At 51.5% G+C, this 14,785-nt stretch overlaps 2 protein-coding genes across 3 annotated transcripts in view; one reads left to right on the top strand and one right to left on the bottom strand.

Moving 5' to 3' along the window:
• The window catches only part of LOC109867406 (Golgi apparatus protein 1), a 55,704-nt gene extending 45,585 nt beyond the window's left edge, over positions 1-10,119 (top strand). Inside the window, exon 26 of one of the 2 annotated variants that reach the window (XM_031801362.1) lies at positions 7,250-10,119. In XM_031801362.1, coding sequence (XP_031657222.1) covers positions 7,250-7,417 — 168 coding nt within the window. In that variant the 3' untranslated portion in view covers positions 7,418-10,119. The remainder of the gene's footprint in view (positions 1-7,249) is intronic. The other variant, XM_020456552.2, reaches the window with a different exon arrangement.
• A 1,197-nt stretch (positions 10,120-11,316) lies between these two features.
• On the bottom strand, positions 11,317-13,032 carry LOC109867628 (fibulin-7-like). The gene is made up of 3 exons (XM_031802175.1): positions 13,020-13,032; positions 12,759-12,894; positions 11,317-12,322 (listed from the first exon to the last, which is right to left on the bottom strand). Exons 1-3 carry the CDS (start codon positions 13,030-13,032, stop codon positions 11,962-11,964), a joined length of 510 nt encoding a protein of 169 aa, XP_031658035.1. The 3' UTR covers positions 11,317-11,961.
• Positions 13,033-14,785: the final 1,753 nt, after the last annotated feature.

The following is a 14,785-nucleotide window of genomic DNA, read 5'->3' on the forward strand; positions in this document are numbered from 1 at the left end:
TCACAATCTTAAAATAAAGTAGTGATCCTAACTGACCTAAAACAGGGAATTTTTACTTGGATTAAATGTCAGGAATTGTGAAAAGCTGAGTTTAAATGTATTTGGCTATGGTGTATGTAAACTCCCAACATACAACTGTACATCAGTGGAGGCTGCTGAAGGGAGGACGGGTCAGGGGAGAAGAGAGGAGAGACGGGGAGGAGGGGAGAAGAGAGGAGAGACAGGGAGAGGAGGGGAGAAGAGAGGAGAGACAGGGAGGGGAGGGGAGAAGAGAGGAGAGGAGAGACAGGGAGGGGAGGGGAGGGGAGAAGAGAGGAGAGGAGAGACAGGGAGGGGAGAAGAGAGGAGAGGAGAGACAGGGAGGGGAGGGGAGAAGAGAGGAGAGGAGAGAGGGAGGGGAGAGGAGAGGAGAGAGGAGAGACTGGGGGGGAGGGGAGAAGAGAGGAGAGACTGGGGGGGAGGGGAGAAGAGAGGAGAGACTGGGGGGGAGGGGAGAAGAGAGGAGAGACTGGGGGGGAGGGGAGAAGAGAGGAGAGACAGGGGGAGGAGGGGAGGAGAGACAGGGGGAGGAGGGGAGAAGAGAGGGGAGGAGGGGAGAAGAGAGGAGAGACAGGGGGAGGAGGGGAGAAGAGAGGAGAGACAGGGAGGGGAAGAGAGGAGAGACGGGGGGAGACAGGGGGAGGAGGGGAGAAGAGAGGAGAGACAGGGGGAGGAGGGGAGAAGAGAGGAGAGACAGGGGGAGGAGGGGAGAAGAGAGGAGAGACAGGGGGAGGAGGGGAGAAGAGGGGGGAGGAGGGGAGAAGAGAGGAGAGACAGGGGGAGGAGGGGAGAAGAGAGGAGAGACAGGGGGAGGAGGGGAGAGACAGGGGGAGGAGGGGAGAAGAGAGGAGAGACAGGGAGGGGAGGGGAGAAGAGAGGAGAGACAGGGAGGGGAGGGGAGAAGAGAGGAGAGGAGAGACAGGGAGGGGAGGGGAGAAGAGAGGAGAGACGGGGAGGGGAGGAGAGACAGGGGGGGAGGGGAGAGACAGGGGGAGGAGGGGAGAAGAGAGGAGAGACAGGGAGGGGAGGGGAGGGGAGAAGAGAGGAGAGACATGGAGGGGAGGGGAGAGGAGAGACGGGGAGGGGAGGAGAGACAGGGGAGGAGGGGAGAAGAGAGGAGAGACAGGGGGAGGAGAGGAGAAGAGAGGAGAGACAGGGAGGGGAGGGGAGAAGAGAGGAGAGGAGAGACAGGGAGGGGAGGGGAGAAGAGAGGAGAGGAGAGACAGGGAGGGGAGGGGAGAAGAGAGGAGAGGAGAGACAGGGAGGGGAGAAGAGAGGAGAGGAGAGACAGGGAGGGGAGGGGAGAAGAGAGGAGAGGAGAGACAGGGAGGGGAGGGGAGAAGAGAGGAGAGACTGGGGGGGAGGGGAGAAGAGAGAGGAGAGACTGGGGGGGAGGGGAGAAGAGAGGAGAGACAGGGGGAGGAGGGGAGGAGAGACAGGGGGAGGAGGGGAGAAGAGAGGAGAGACAGGGATGGGAGGGGAGAGGAGAGACAGGGAGGGGAAGAGAGGAGAGACGGGGGGAGACAGGGGGAGGAGGGGAGAAGAGAGGAGAGACAGGGGGAGGAGGGGAGAAGAGAGGAGAGACAGGGGGAGGAGGGGAGAAGAGAGGAGAGACAGGGGGAGGAGGGGAGAAGAGAGGAGAGACAGGGGGAGGAGGGGAGAAGAGAGGAGAGACAGGGGGAGGAGGGGAGAAGAGAGGAGAGACAGGGGGAGGAGGGGAGAAGAGAGGAGAGACATGGAAGGGAGGGGAGAAGAGAGGAGAGACGGGGAGGGGAGGAGAGACAGGGGGGGAGGGGAGAAGAGAGGAGAGACGGGGAGGAGGGGAGAAGAGAGGAGAGACAGGGAGGGGAGGGGAGGGGAGAAGAGAGGAGAGGAGAGACAGGGAGGGGAGAAGAGAGGAAAGGAGAGACAGGGAGGGGAGAAGAGAGGAGAGGAGAGACAGGGAGGAGAGGAGAGACAGGGGGAGGAGGGGAGAAGAGAGGAGAGACAGGGGGGAGGTGAGAAGAGAGGAGAGACAGGGGGGGAGGGGAGAAGAGAGGAGAGACAGGGAGGGGAGGGGAGAAGAGAGGAGAGACTGGGGGAGGGGAGAAGAGAGGAGAGACGGGGGGAGGGGAGGAGGGGAGGAGAGACAGGGGGAGGAGGGGAGAAGAGAGGAGAGACAGGGATGGGAGGGGAGAAGAGAGGAGAGAGGAGAGACGGGGGGAGGGGAGAAGAGAGGAGAGACTGGGGAAGGGGAGAAGAGAGGAGAGACAGGGGGAGGAGGGGAGGAGAGACAGGGAGGGAAGGGGAGAAGAGAGGAGAGACAGGGGGGAGGAGGGAAGAGAGGAGACAGGGGGGGAGGAGGGAAGAGAGGAGACAGGGGGGGAGGAGGGGGGAAGAGAGGAGAGACAGGGGGGGAGGAGGGGGGAAGAGAGGAGAGACAGGGGGGAGGAGGGGGGAAGAGAGGAGAGACAGGGGGGGAGGAGGGGGGAAGAGAGGAGAGACAGGGGGGGAGGAGGGGGGAAGAGAGGAGAGACAGGGGGGGAGGGGGGGGGTAGAGAGGAGAGACAGGGGGAGGAGGGGGGAAGAGAGGAGAGACAGGGAGGGGAGAAGAGAGGAGAGGAGAGACGGGGAGGAGAGGAGAGACAGGGGGAGGAGGGGAGAAGAGAGGAGAGACAGGGGGGGAGGGGAGAAGAGAGGAGAGACTGGGGGGGAGGGGAGAAGAGAGGAGAGACAGGGAGGGGAGGGGAGAAGAGAGGAGAGACTGGGGGAGGGGAGAAGAGAGGAGAGACGGGGGGAGGGGAGGAGGGGAGGAGAGACAGGGGGAGGAGGGGAGAAGAGAGGAGAGACAGGGATGGGAGGGGAGAAGAGAGGAGAGAGGAGAGACGGGGGGAGGGGAGAAGAGAGGAGAGACTGGGGAAGGGGAGAAGAGAGGAGAGACAGGGGGAGGAGGGGAGGAGAGACAGGGAGGGAAGGGGAGAAGAGAGGAGAGACAGGGGGAGGAGGGGAGGAGAGACAGGGAGGGAAGGGGAGAAGAGAGGAGAGACAGGGGGGGAGGAGGGAAGAGAGGAGACAGGGGGGGAGGAGGGAAGAGAGGAGACAGGGGGGGAGGAGGGGGGAAGAGAGGAGAGACAGGGGGGGAGGAGGGGGAAGAGAGGAGAGACAGGGGGGGAGGAGGGGGGAAGAGAGGAGAGACAGGGGGGGAGGAGGGGGGAAGAGAGGAGAGACAGGGGGGGAGGGGGGGGGGTAGAGAGGAGAGACAGGGGGAGGAGGGGGGAAGAGAGGAGAGACAGGGGAGGAGGAGGGAAGAGAGGAGAGACAGGGGGAGGAGGGGAGAAGAGAGGAGAGACAGGGGGAGGAGGGGAGAAGAGAGGAGAGACAGGGGGAGGAGGGGAGAAGAGAGAGGGGTGAGGGGAGAAGAGAGGAGAGACAGGGGGAGGAGGGGGGAAGAGAGGAGAGACAGGGGAGGAGGGGGGAAGAGAGAGGGGTGAGGGGAGAAGAGAGGAGAGACAGGGGGAGGAGGGGAGAAGAGAGGAGAGACAGGGGGAGGAGGGGAGAAGAGAGGAGAGACAGGGGGGGGGGGGGAGAAGAGAGGAGAGACAGGGGGGGGGGGGAGAAGAGAGGAGAGACAGGGGGAGGGGGGGGAGAAGAGAGGAGAGACAGGGGGGGAGGAGGGGGGAAGAGAGGAGAGACAGGGGGAGGAGAGGGAGGGGGGAGGAGGGGGGAAGAGAGGAGAGACAGGGGGAGAAGAGACAGGAGGAGGACGGGTCATAATGCCCCCCCCCCCCCCCCAGTTAAGGTGCCACCAACCTGTGATAAACATGCACAATGACCTGCAGGTCATTGTGTCAGTAAGGGGAAAACACTGCATGAAACCTTTTACTCTTCAGTTAACGGAGACACACACACTCCCTTTCTCACAACACTCTCCGTCTCCCTGACTCTCATCAACACACTCGCAAGCTGCATTTAAGTAGCACCAGAAATGGATTTTTACATTAGGCCTATAGGAATCCTACCTTTTCAAGCACATCTCACACGTAGCAGCCCATTTTCCTTTCTTCCTGTGCCAGTCAAATGTGCCTTAACCTACTGTCAATTTACCAGGTCGTTAGCTGTCTCGGTAACGACTGAACAACACCAATAATTAGCGACCCAGGATTTCCTCTGCTGTGAAGCTGCAGAGTTGAGGCGAGACGTTTCCTCTGCTGTGAAGCTGCAGAGTTGAGGCGAGACGTTTCCTCTGCTGTGAAGCTGCAGAGTTGAGGCGAGACGTTTCCTCTGCTGTGAAGCTGCAGAGTTGAGGCGAGACGTTTCCTCTGCTGTGAAGCTGCAGAGTTGAGGCGAGACGTTTCCTCTGCTGTGAAGCTGCAGAGTTGAGGCGAGACGTTTCCTCTGCTGTGAAGCTGCAGAGTTGAGGCGAGACGTTTCCTCTGCTGTGAAGCTGCAGAGTTGAGGCGAGACGTTTCCTCTGCTGTGAAGCTGCAGAGTTGAGGCGAGACGTTTCCTCTGCTGTGAAGCTGCGGACTAGACAATGTGAGCGGAGTTGAGCGGTTGGAAATGTAACTAACGCCCATCTATTTGTGTGACTACCTGGACCTACCAATTGTTTTGAAGTATTGAAACCAAACCATATGCACTTGAATTATAAGTATTTGAATAAACAGGAAAAGGTGAATGTAAGAAGCAACATAATTTCAGATAGGCTACATGTCATATTAAGCAGCATATAACACTCTGAATAGGTCAGGAGACAGACAGGGAGCCTAAGAAGGAACAGAAAATGTATTATGTAGGCTATATTACTTCAAGGCTATAGCCTACAAAGAAATGCATTTGTGAGTGTGACCCAATAGGCTGGTAGGGATATAAAGCGCTCAGCATTTAAATAACATTTAGTTGGCTTCAGTCTCATGCGATGGTTCCTGGAGAATATCCTCTCCTTACTTGCAGAGCCACTGGGGATGCAGAACACCCGTTTGGCCACTCTGCCAGGCTGGGCAGAGATACAGAGTTGTTTTATTTTTTTCTCTAGGTAGGCCCAAAGGATTTTAGGCAATGACACACTTAGTTATCTACCCACCTCGTTCCTTTCATTTAGCATGTGCACATAGTAAGTACACCATCATGCCTCTCTTGGTCCTCATCTTTTGTAAGTCACCTTGATTTAGCACCTGTGTTTTATCAGTTTTTTTCTGAAAATATTTAGCGAACTCCATGACAGTAGCTAAAGCAAGGGGCTATAGCAGCACACAAGTAGACTACAAATGCATGCTGGGCCGGGCATGCCCTGAGCTCCTGAAGTGAGTTCTACTGGAGGCCGACACTCCATCCTTTTGGGAATCTCGCTGCGTGCTCCGGTGAATTGGGCGCGTTCCGTTCCAACTTTGCTCTGCTCACAGACTAGTCTGTGCTCTTGGTTATAACAGGCGATGAAATAACCATGTATCCACATTGCTCGCTTTGCACACTGCTCCAATGTAACACAGGTACAAATCTAACAGAAGAGTCATCAGGGTCTGTATCCCCGCTCACCATCACGGCTAAATAATGTTTAACAAAACTGATGGAGGAATAGATGAGCATGAAGAGCAGGCTGAGAGAAGCAGGTGAGGTGAGGGCTGGTTGGGGATGCTGAGAGAAGCAGGTGAGGTGAGGGCTGGTAGGTGATGCAGAGAGGAGGTGAGGGCTGGTTGGGGATGCTGAGAGAAGTAGGGGATTGAGGGCTGGTTGGGGATGCAGAGAGAAGTAGGGGATTGAGGGCTGGTTGGGGATGCTGAGAGAAGCAGGTGAGTAAGGGCTGGTAGGGGATGCAGAGAGAAGCAGGTGAGTGAGGACTGGTAGGGGATGCAGAGAGAAGCAGGTGAGTGAGGACTGGTAGGGGATGCAGAGAGAAGCAGGTGAGTGAGGACTGGTAGGGGATGCAGAGAGAAGCAGGTGAGTGAGGACTGGTAGGGGATGCAGAGAGAAGCAGGTGAGTGAGGGCTGGTAGGGGATGCAGAGAGAAGCAGGTGAGTGAGGACTGGTAGGGGATCCAGAGAGAAGCAGGTGAGTGAGGGCTGGTAGGGGATGCAGAGAGAAGCAGGTGAGTGAGGACTGGTAGGGGATGCAGAGAGAAGCAGGTGAGTGAGGGCTGGTAGGGGATGCAGAGAGAAGCAGGTGAGTGAGGGCTGGTAGGGGATGCAGAGAGAAGCAGGTGAGTGAGGGCTGGTAGGGGATGCAGAGAGAAGCAGGTGAGTGAAGGCTGGTAGGGGATGCAGAGAGAAGCAGGTGAGTGAGGGCTGGTAGGGGATGCAGAGAGAAGCAGGTGAGTGAGGGCTGGTAGGGGATGCAGAGAGAAGCAGGTGAGTGAGGGCTGGTAGGGGATGCAGAGAGAAGCAGGTGAGTGAGGACTGGTAGGGGATGCAGAGAGAAGCAGGTGAGTGAGGACTGGTAGGGGATGCAGAGAGAAGCAGGTGAGTGAGGGCTGGTAGGGGATGCAGAGAGAAGCAGGTGAGTGAGGACTGGTAGGGGATGCAGAGAGAAGCAGGTGAGTGAGGGCTGGTAGGGGATGCAGAGAGAAGCAGGTGAGTGAGGGCTGGTAGGGGATGCAGAGAGAAGCAGGTGAGTGAGGGCTGGTAGGGGATGCAGAGAGAAGCAGGTGAGTGAAGGCTGGTAGGGGATGCAGAGAGAAGCAGGTGAGTGAGGACTGGTAGGGGATGCAGAGAGAAGCAGGTGAGTGAGGGCTGGTAGGGGATGCAGAGAGAAGCAGGTGAGTGAGGGCTGGTAGGGGATGCAGAGAGAAGCAGGTGAGTGAGGACTGGTAGGGGATGCAGAGAGAAGCAGGTGAGTGAGGACTGGTAGTGGATGCAGCTGGCTGATTTACAGCTGCCCCACGTGATATGCGCATGAAAGGGATGTTATTAGAGCTGTGCATACCGGAGACTAGTGGCTGTTGCTGAAATTCAACAGACTTTATACACATTTTATAACAGGTGCCAGCAGGTTCTTTAGATCGGTAGGGCTGAAAAGGTCTTTATCATATGAAACAGTACTACGGTATTTCAAAATGTTGGTATCATGAAGTTTTTGTATGGGGATATTACTTCGTTACTGGTATACCGTGCAACACTACAGTGGATGCTTACCCTCCTATGGTCTAGCATTGAACTCACACAATTTCACATCGAAACCTCTCCACTTTTCCATAATTTGATTGACACCCACACCTGCTCCCCTCTGTCCCTCCCAGGTGGCCCCGGCTGAAGGATTCTCAGACCTGGCCATGCAGGTGATGACCTCACCCTCCAAGAACTACATCCTGGCTATGATTGGCCTGGGCGTGTGCGTTCTCTTTCTGTTCGGCCTGCTGTGCGGCCGCATCACCAAGCGAGTAATGCAGGAGCAGAAGAACAGGTAGAGAGGGGGGCCTCAGAGGGTCCCAACAGCAAAAAAATACCTGGACAGGGCCCTCCCTCAGCATAGCCCCAACTGCCCCCACCTCAGCCTGACTCCATGTACAAACCATCTTCCCCTACTTTCTCTCCCCCTCTTTTACCCCCCCAAGCCTCCACGTCACTCCCTGAGACTGGGCTCTATGGGGGAGCCATTCAAGCTTCCCTGTCATCCTCGCTATGTCGTCGGAGGGCCACTTTGGGGCCTGGCCTACATTACCCAAACTCCCCTATGGTGGTTGGTCTCCCAGTTTCACTGGTGTGAGAGCCCACATGCCCCAACTGTGAGACCGACACATAACCCCTCCAACCCCACTCCAGTGTCTGACTGATGAAAGCCAAGTCTTCACGTTATGTTCTACAGGAGACGTCTAGAAGGACAATGCCGCCACCTTTTAGTCCTCTATCGCTCCACTGCTAACCAGCTAACGCTAACAGACCTGTACCGCCGGGGTAGGCCAGCCTGCAAGGCCATAAGCATTATTTATTGATTTGGATTCTGCTTTTGGTTTCTTTTGCAGTGTTTTTTTTTTTCTGCCTCATTTAGATGCAATATTTATTTTTCTTTTAAGAAATGTTGCATTTGTGGGGGGTTGGTGGGTCAGAAGGGGAGGTGGGTTCTCAGCATGAACAGTTATTATGTGAGAAAGAAGCTCTCCTTACTTACGGCCTGCCTGGGAGGCTTTCAATGATTTCAGTACTGATACTATTAGCGTGTGTGTGTGTGTGTGTTTGTCTGAGGGTCTGACAGTTGTGAAAGAGGAGTAATAACGCTGTTTTTCTATTCTATTTTTGTTCTTCTGAGAGGACGAGGTGGTTGACAGACTTCAGGTTGCCGATGGGTATTAGTCACTGATTTGCCATGGGACTGCCAGGTGTGGCGTTGAACTGTCCTCCACTGACTGAGCCTCATGGGAGAAGAGTCCTGTAGCCTACAGTGTATTATATCAGTCTTACACTCCTTAAAGCTGATGATAATTATATTGATTACTCTATTTGTGATTATGCTGATAGACCTGGCAGTGTATCATAGATGGCTCCAGTGGCAAAGGATGGATGCCTGCTTAGATAGTACAGTCTGAAGCGGTACTCCAAGCACTCCATGCTTGGCCCGTGGTAGGGGTTAGCATGATGCTAACTTAGTGGGAGGAGATGGTAGAGAAGCGGTCTGCATCAAACAGACTGGCGTTCACACACATTTCTCTCAAGGTACTCCGTTAGCATTTGACAGAGAGCTGGGTCTAATTTGTCCTGAGTGGACACAACACTGATGGATGCGGAAAGATAAGTCTCCTTTTGAAAACTGTCTTCTAACCAAGTGTCTCATCTGGTTTTCAAGTAGTGAAACCTGTAGGGTAGCAGGTTTAAACCATTGGATATTGGTATTGAAGAATGGTTGGTGGTACAAAGGGCCAAGAAGAATGGGAAGAGAAGGATAAAAAGATACAATACAGATTCATGCTGAGAGATGTGAAGATTTTGTTTGAAAGGATACTGGAACCGTTGCACATTTTTCTGTTATTCTATATATATATATATATATATACCAATACCCATATATATATTTATATATATTGATATGGTTTGCTCATAGCCTTATTTATTTGTTTACTAATGGTCAAAGTTGGTGAGTCCTTTTTGTTTTGATTGTTCTCTTGTTGCCTTTTTCTTCATTGCCTGTGAAGTACCCTGTTGTTAGACCAGGTTAAGAGTAGCCACAGCCTTTCACCGTACCTTTGAGCGAAGCCTGGTAGCTGAGGCTAGGTTAAGGGAAGCGGGTGGTGCTGGGGACGAGTTTGGGGGAGGGGCTGGATGTTGTCACTCCAGGAGCGTCTTGGCCTGGTTTTAGTTACTGAACTCTAAAGTACTTGTTCAGGTGGGATCTAAACTTTAACCAATCCAAACAGAGGAAAGCCCTCTCAAGGAGGAGTTCAAATGCGTTCTCATGATGATTCGCTTTCTCAAAACAAACTGTCATGCCATGTAAATGAGTCTGTAGAGTTTTCCCCTCATTGCTACTATGTCATTGCCTTGTTCTTGAATTGGTGTGAGCTTTGAGCGCTTCCCTCCTTGCTTGTAAAAACAATTGATAAATGTCATTTAAATGGCCTCCGCTGTAACCATGCAAAAGGTAGATTTGTCAATGTGTGCCTACTCTGAAAATCCCAGATGGGGATCCCCCACATACATTAATATATATATACTATATATATATCTCTCACACACACACACTAGAAGCCGCTAGCCTACTCCTAACTCCCCTTCAAACTGAGCAGAGGTGTGTGTACATGCACCCCTCAAAGCTGTCACACCCCAGACGTGGGAAACACTCCAATAAAGACACCTAGTTTGGGAGAACTCGTTGTTTATTTTATACCAGCGCTCCTGTCTTGTGCTACCAAGACAGCATTGCATTCTGTTGAGTAGTTCAATCTATCAATACTTACTGTTGCCAGTCAAAATTAAATGACTATAACAATGACTATAACATATGATTAAGATTATGATGAAAAATATGTTTTGTAATGTTGTTGTGTATAAATGTATGGAGGTCCTTTTGCTTTCATCTCTGATTATACCATGTCACAGAATAACATTTCCCTGGTTTTAAGTTCTGTCCTATACCGATGAAGTTGGACAATTTGTTAATAAAGTCTGCCGGTTTTTATAATGTTGTCCACTGTTTTGTAGGCACAGGAGTCAGGACAGGAGGGAGGTTATAGGGCTGGCCAGTCTCCCAGAAGAACACTAACCTACATTACCACTCAGATTAGGTTCCAAACAAGGAAGGATCTGTGTTCATTCCAGCCCTTCGCACACAAATCCTCTAGTCTATGGCTATGAGTAGCCAGGTTTGATAAACAATTCTGAAGCACACCCAGTGCTCTGTGGGCCTGGCTATACTAGACTTGGCCATTCAAGGTAGCGAACTACATTCAGGATGAATACTCTGATATGCCAGAGGTGGTCTCAGGCAATGAGGCGGCTAGGTAGACTAGTGGTTAGGATTATTGGGCCAGTAACCAAAACATTGCTGCTTCGAATAAGAGCGTCTGCTGAATTGCTAAAATGGTTAAATATGATTAGGGAATTCCATGTCTGTAGGGAACACGCTTCTTTGCTTTGTGCTCTACTCGTCTGCTTGCATGTGGTTAACCCTTCATGTGTCCAACCTCAACCTGCCCCAGTAGTCCGAGTTGGATAATACAGCTCCCAATAAAACCATTTCTACAAAGAAGGGCCTCATGCAGAGTACACAGACATGATGTCCCATTCCCCATGTAGACTAGCCTCGTGACCATCTGAAGTACTGACCTGTGACATTCTGGATATGTGTGTGTGTGTATGTACACACATGTAGGAGTTATTTCCAGCTGCTTCCAGTCATGGTCAGATGGATGGATAGATGACCGTGTGGAGGCCAGAGACTGGGACCGATCCTGTGGAGGCCAGAGACTGGGACCGATCCTGTGTTTGCTGTCTGACACTGGAGTGTTCCATTTTTTCCAGCCTAGTTCAAAACCACCCCACTCTGCCTTCCTCTGCATACATGGGTGGATGGATGGGTAGTTTACACTCTGTAAGGATCAGGTGCACCGTATGGGGCTTTTTTTTTTGATATTGTAGTTAGAGTTCTTTGGATGGTGGATGGAGACATTTGCCAGTTGCTGGGAGTTAAGAAAACCAGGACCGGCCCCTATCATCTGCAATGTGATGGGATGGTGGAACGTTTTAATTGAACGCTCATCGATCAGCTGGCCAAGACAGCCCCAATACCCTTGTGAGTGGTACAAGTGTCTCATCCATGTAGCCCTGGCATACAATATGATGTTTGATTACATGCACAGTGAAGCATTACACGCTCTATTGGTAAATGGATCCATTTTTATTCTATGAACTATTCAGGAAATATCCAATAAACCAAAATGGTAACAACTGAGAAATGAAGAAAGGTACAGTACATATAGTTTGAAGAGGACCTGCAATCACAAATACCTTACACAAAACCGAACATGTACAAAACAATTAATACAGACGTATACCACTAAAATACTGAAACTCTTAATACATTTCTCATGTATATGCATTATAGCTGATGTGGTGGTCTGCCTTTGATATTAGAGCTACAGATTCCATAGCCCAAAGAAACACATTGTATTCCCCACTGAAATTAAACACACCGAACCATTCTGGTTTACTCATACAAATACCTCAAATTCTCCAAGGTGATAACAAGAGAGCAGCCTAAAGCCTGAGGAATGTTTATAAACCACTATTTACATTACTATGATCCCTCTACCGACAGACAAAGGGAGAAAACATCCACATTAACAGTATGGCTGGTTCAGGACTTCCTGTAAAGGACAGCAAAAACCCACACCCATCTACACAGAGGCCTCCCCTTCGCCATTATCCACAATGCTCTCCCAGTGGTTCGATTTGCTCCTCCAGTTCCACACCTGACAGTGCTCTCTAATCACCCCCTCCTCCCTTCTTCCTTTCCATCACTCTAGAAAACGTAGGGGGAGACGAAAAGGGTGACCTTGGTGAGGTAGCGTCCCAGCAGGGCTTGTCTCTCCAGCTCGCTCATCTCTACCTCTGCCTCCAGTGTAGCTGGGCCCTGCACAGGGCTCACCAGGAGCAGGGTGCCCGTCTGCCTGCCAGAGCGCTGCATGGTAAAGTGGCTGCGGCCGCGACTTCCCAGCAGGCCGAAGCGCAGCGTGTCACCCAGCACACGGGCCGCAGACACCCGGAAGAGCACCCTTGGTGCGGACATGTTGGAGACCACGGGCATGAAGTGGAAGGAGACGGAGTTGGGAGCCTGGGTGCAGGCCTTGTCCCCCACCACACACGGGTTCCTCTCACACCGCCTGGGACAGAGGAAGAGGAGGGTTCTTCTTGTTTCACTCAGTAAATATAACTGAGAAATACATCCAAACTCACCTCCTCAAACCATTGTAATAATTCTTTTTTTCTATTGTATATCTGTCTTAATTGTAGTAGTTATTTGTATGAGCAATAAAAAAAGAGTTGTCTAGAGCAAAGGGGTAATTTGGGTGAATGAGGTTATGTGAGCCAAATGATGGGTGGAGCTGCACTGTGGTGACAATGAAATGAAAATGTTTTTCTCTCCACAGAAACAGCTAAATTGTATGTTTGTTTTAAAATGATTGAGAGTGTAGGGGAATCTCCTCCTCCATCGAACCAGTCTCTTAGTGCAAAACCATAACATGATTTGGTTAAAACAGGAAGCATAGTGACACCAGATCGGATAGAAGTGGTGTTTTTGTTACAGCTGTTACTCACATGGGAGAGGTCTTGATGTACGTGGCGTTTGTGATGCGAGGACACTCCACTTGCACACACTGGAACCCCCCGTACGTATTCACACACACCTGGTCCAGGGTGCAGTTGTGAAGTCTGCTCTCACACTCGTCAATATCTATCCAGAGGTGGAGAGGGGAGAAAAGAAACACAAGTAACCAAGACTGGTCCCCACTGAGCCCACGTCACATCTCCAAAGCTTCAGTTTTACTGGAAAGACATTGTCATATAATGCAGAGTTACCATTAGTTCCCATTGCAGTTACGAAGCAACAAAGGCCATGGACACTAGTAGAGCTCAATATCAGAGATGGTATCAAAATACGATCTCCCTGTAACAACCACTGGCTAAGGCCAGGGTACTGTGGTAGCGCTTATTGGTGGAATGGTCTGGTCTGTGGTCCTGACCTTTGCAGCTGCGGTTGTCTCTGGCCAGGTTGTAGCCGCTAGGGCACACACAGTGGTAGCTGCCAGGGGTGTTGATACAGGTGTGCATACACAGGCGCCCAGGCTGTGCCAGCGGAAACAGCTGACACTCATCCATGTCTGAAACACAGTTCCTCAATATATCACTGATATACAGTGAACAAAAATATAAACACAGCATGTAAAGTTTTTGTTTCATGAGCTGAAATAAAAGATCTCTAAAATGTATTTCTCTCAAATGTTGTGCACAAATTAGTTTACGTCACTGTTAAAAAGCATTTATTCTTTGCCAAGATAATCCATCCACCTGACAGGTGTGGCATATCACAAAGCTGATTTAAACAGCATGATCATTACACAGGTGCCCCTTGTGCTGGGGGACAATAAAAGGCCACTAATTTGTGCAGTTTTGTCACACAACATAATGCCACAGATGTTTCAAGTTTCGAGGGAGCGTGCAATTGGCATGCTGACTGCAGGAATGTCCACCAGAGCTGTTGCCAAAGAATGTAATGTTAATTTCTCTACCAAAAGCCGCCTTCAACGTTGTTTTAGAGAATTTGGCATGTAGTCCAACCGGCCCCACAACCACAGACCACGTGTATGGCATTGTGTGGGCGAGCGGTTTGCTGATGTCAACGTTGTGAACAGAGCTCCATGGTGGCGGTGGGGTTATGGTACGGGCAGGCATATGCTATGGACAACAAACACAATTGCATTTTATCGATGGCAATTTGAATGCACAGGGATACCGTAACAAGATCCTGAGGCCCATTGTCGTGCCATTCATCCGCCGACATCACCTAATGTTTCAGCATGATAATGCACGACCCAATGTCGCAAGGATCTGTACACAATTCTTGGAAACTGAAAATGTCCCAGTTCTCCATTCCAAAATCACAACTGTACACTGACTGCACTCCTATATAAAATCCCATGACAGACAGCTAAGATTGATTGATTCTTAAAAGTGAAACACATGAATTAAAGGAGCCCATGGTAAGGTTTGGCCATAGGTAAGGTTCGGCCATACTGACCTGTGCAGATGTCGCTGTCGCGGCCGCTTATGGTGAAGCCTGCATCACAGATGCAGTGGTAGGAGCCCTGGAACTGGGTGCAGCGGGATGGACGAACGAATGCCGAGAGGGGGGCAGAGGACGGGGAGGACGTGGAGACGGAGGAGGACGGGGAGGACGTGGAGACGGAGGAGGGGGAGGAGGACAGCGTGGGAAGGGCGGTGGGGATGTTGGTCACAGTGTTTAAGACTGGGGAACAAAAAGGGACCATAAATATTACACCACTAAGCAGAGCAAGTAAGAGCAATGAGACAAAGTCTACACGTTACAGTACAGTATTAAACAAGGGGCTCCCCATTCATACACAGAGATAGCACTCCAGTAGTGTTGAATATTACCTACAGTAATAAATGCCGCACCAAATCATAGTAGAATAGTACAATGGTATCATTCTAGGCACGGAAGGAGCAGAGACACAGACAGAAGTGGGCTCTGACTCACCCCTGCATGTGGGCTGCTGGCCGCTCCACTTCAGAGACGCCAGACACACTCTGGTCTGGGGACCCAG

Source organism: Oncorhynchus kisutch, linkage group LG22 (assembly GCF_002021735.2).
Source record: "Oncorhynchus kisutch isolate 150728-3 linkage group LG22, Okis_V2, whole genome shotgun sequence".
Classification (NCBI taxonomy): domain Eukaryota; kingdom Metazoa; phylum Chordata; class Actinopteri; order Salmoniformes; family Salmonidae; genus Oncorhynchus; species Oncorhynchus kisutch.

Excerpts from the sequence above, each read along its gene's own strand:
- LOC109867628 (XM_031802175.1), bottom strand. Across the intron at positions 12,323-12,758 it reads TACATCAAGACCTCTCCCAT|GCGGTGTGAGAGGAACCCGT; the intron begins GTGAGTAACAGC and ends CCTCTGTCCCAG.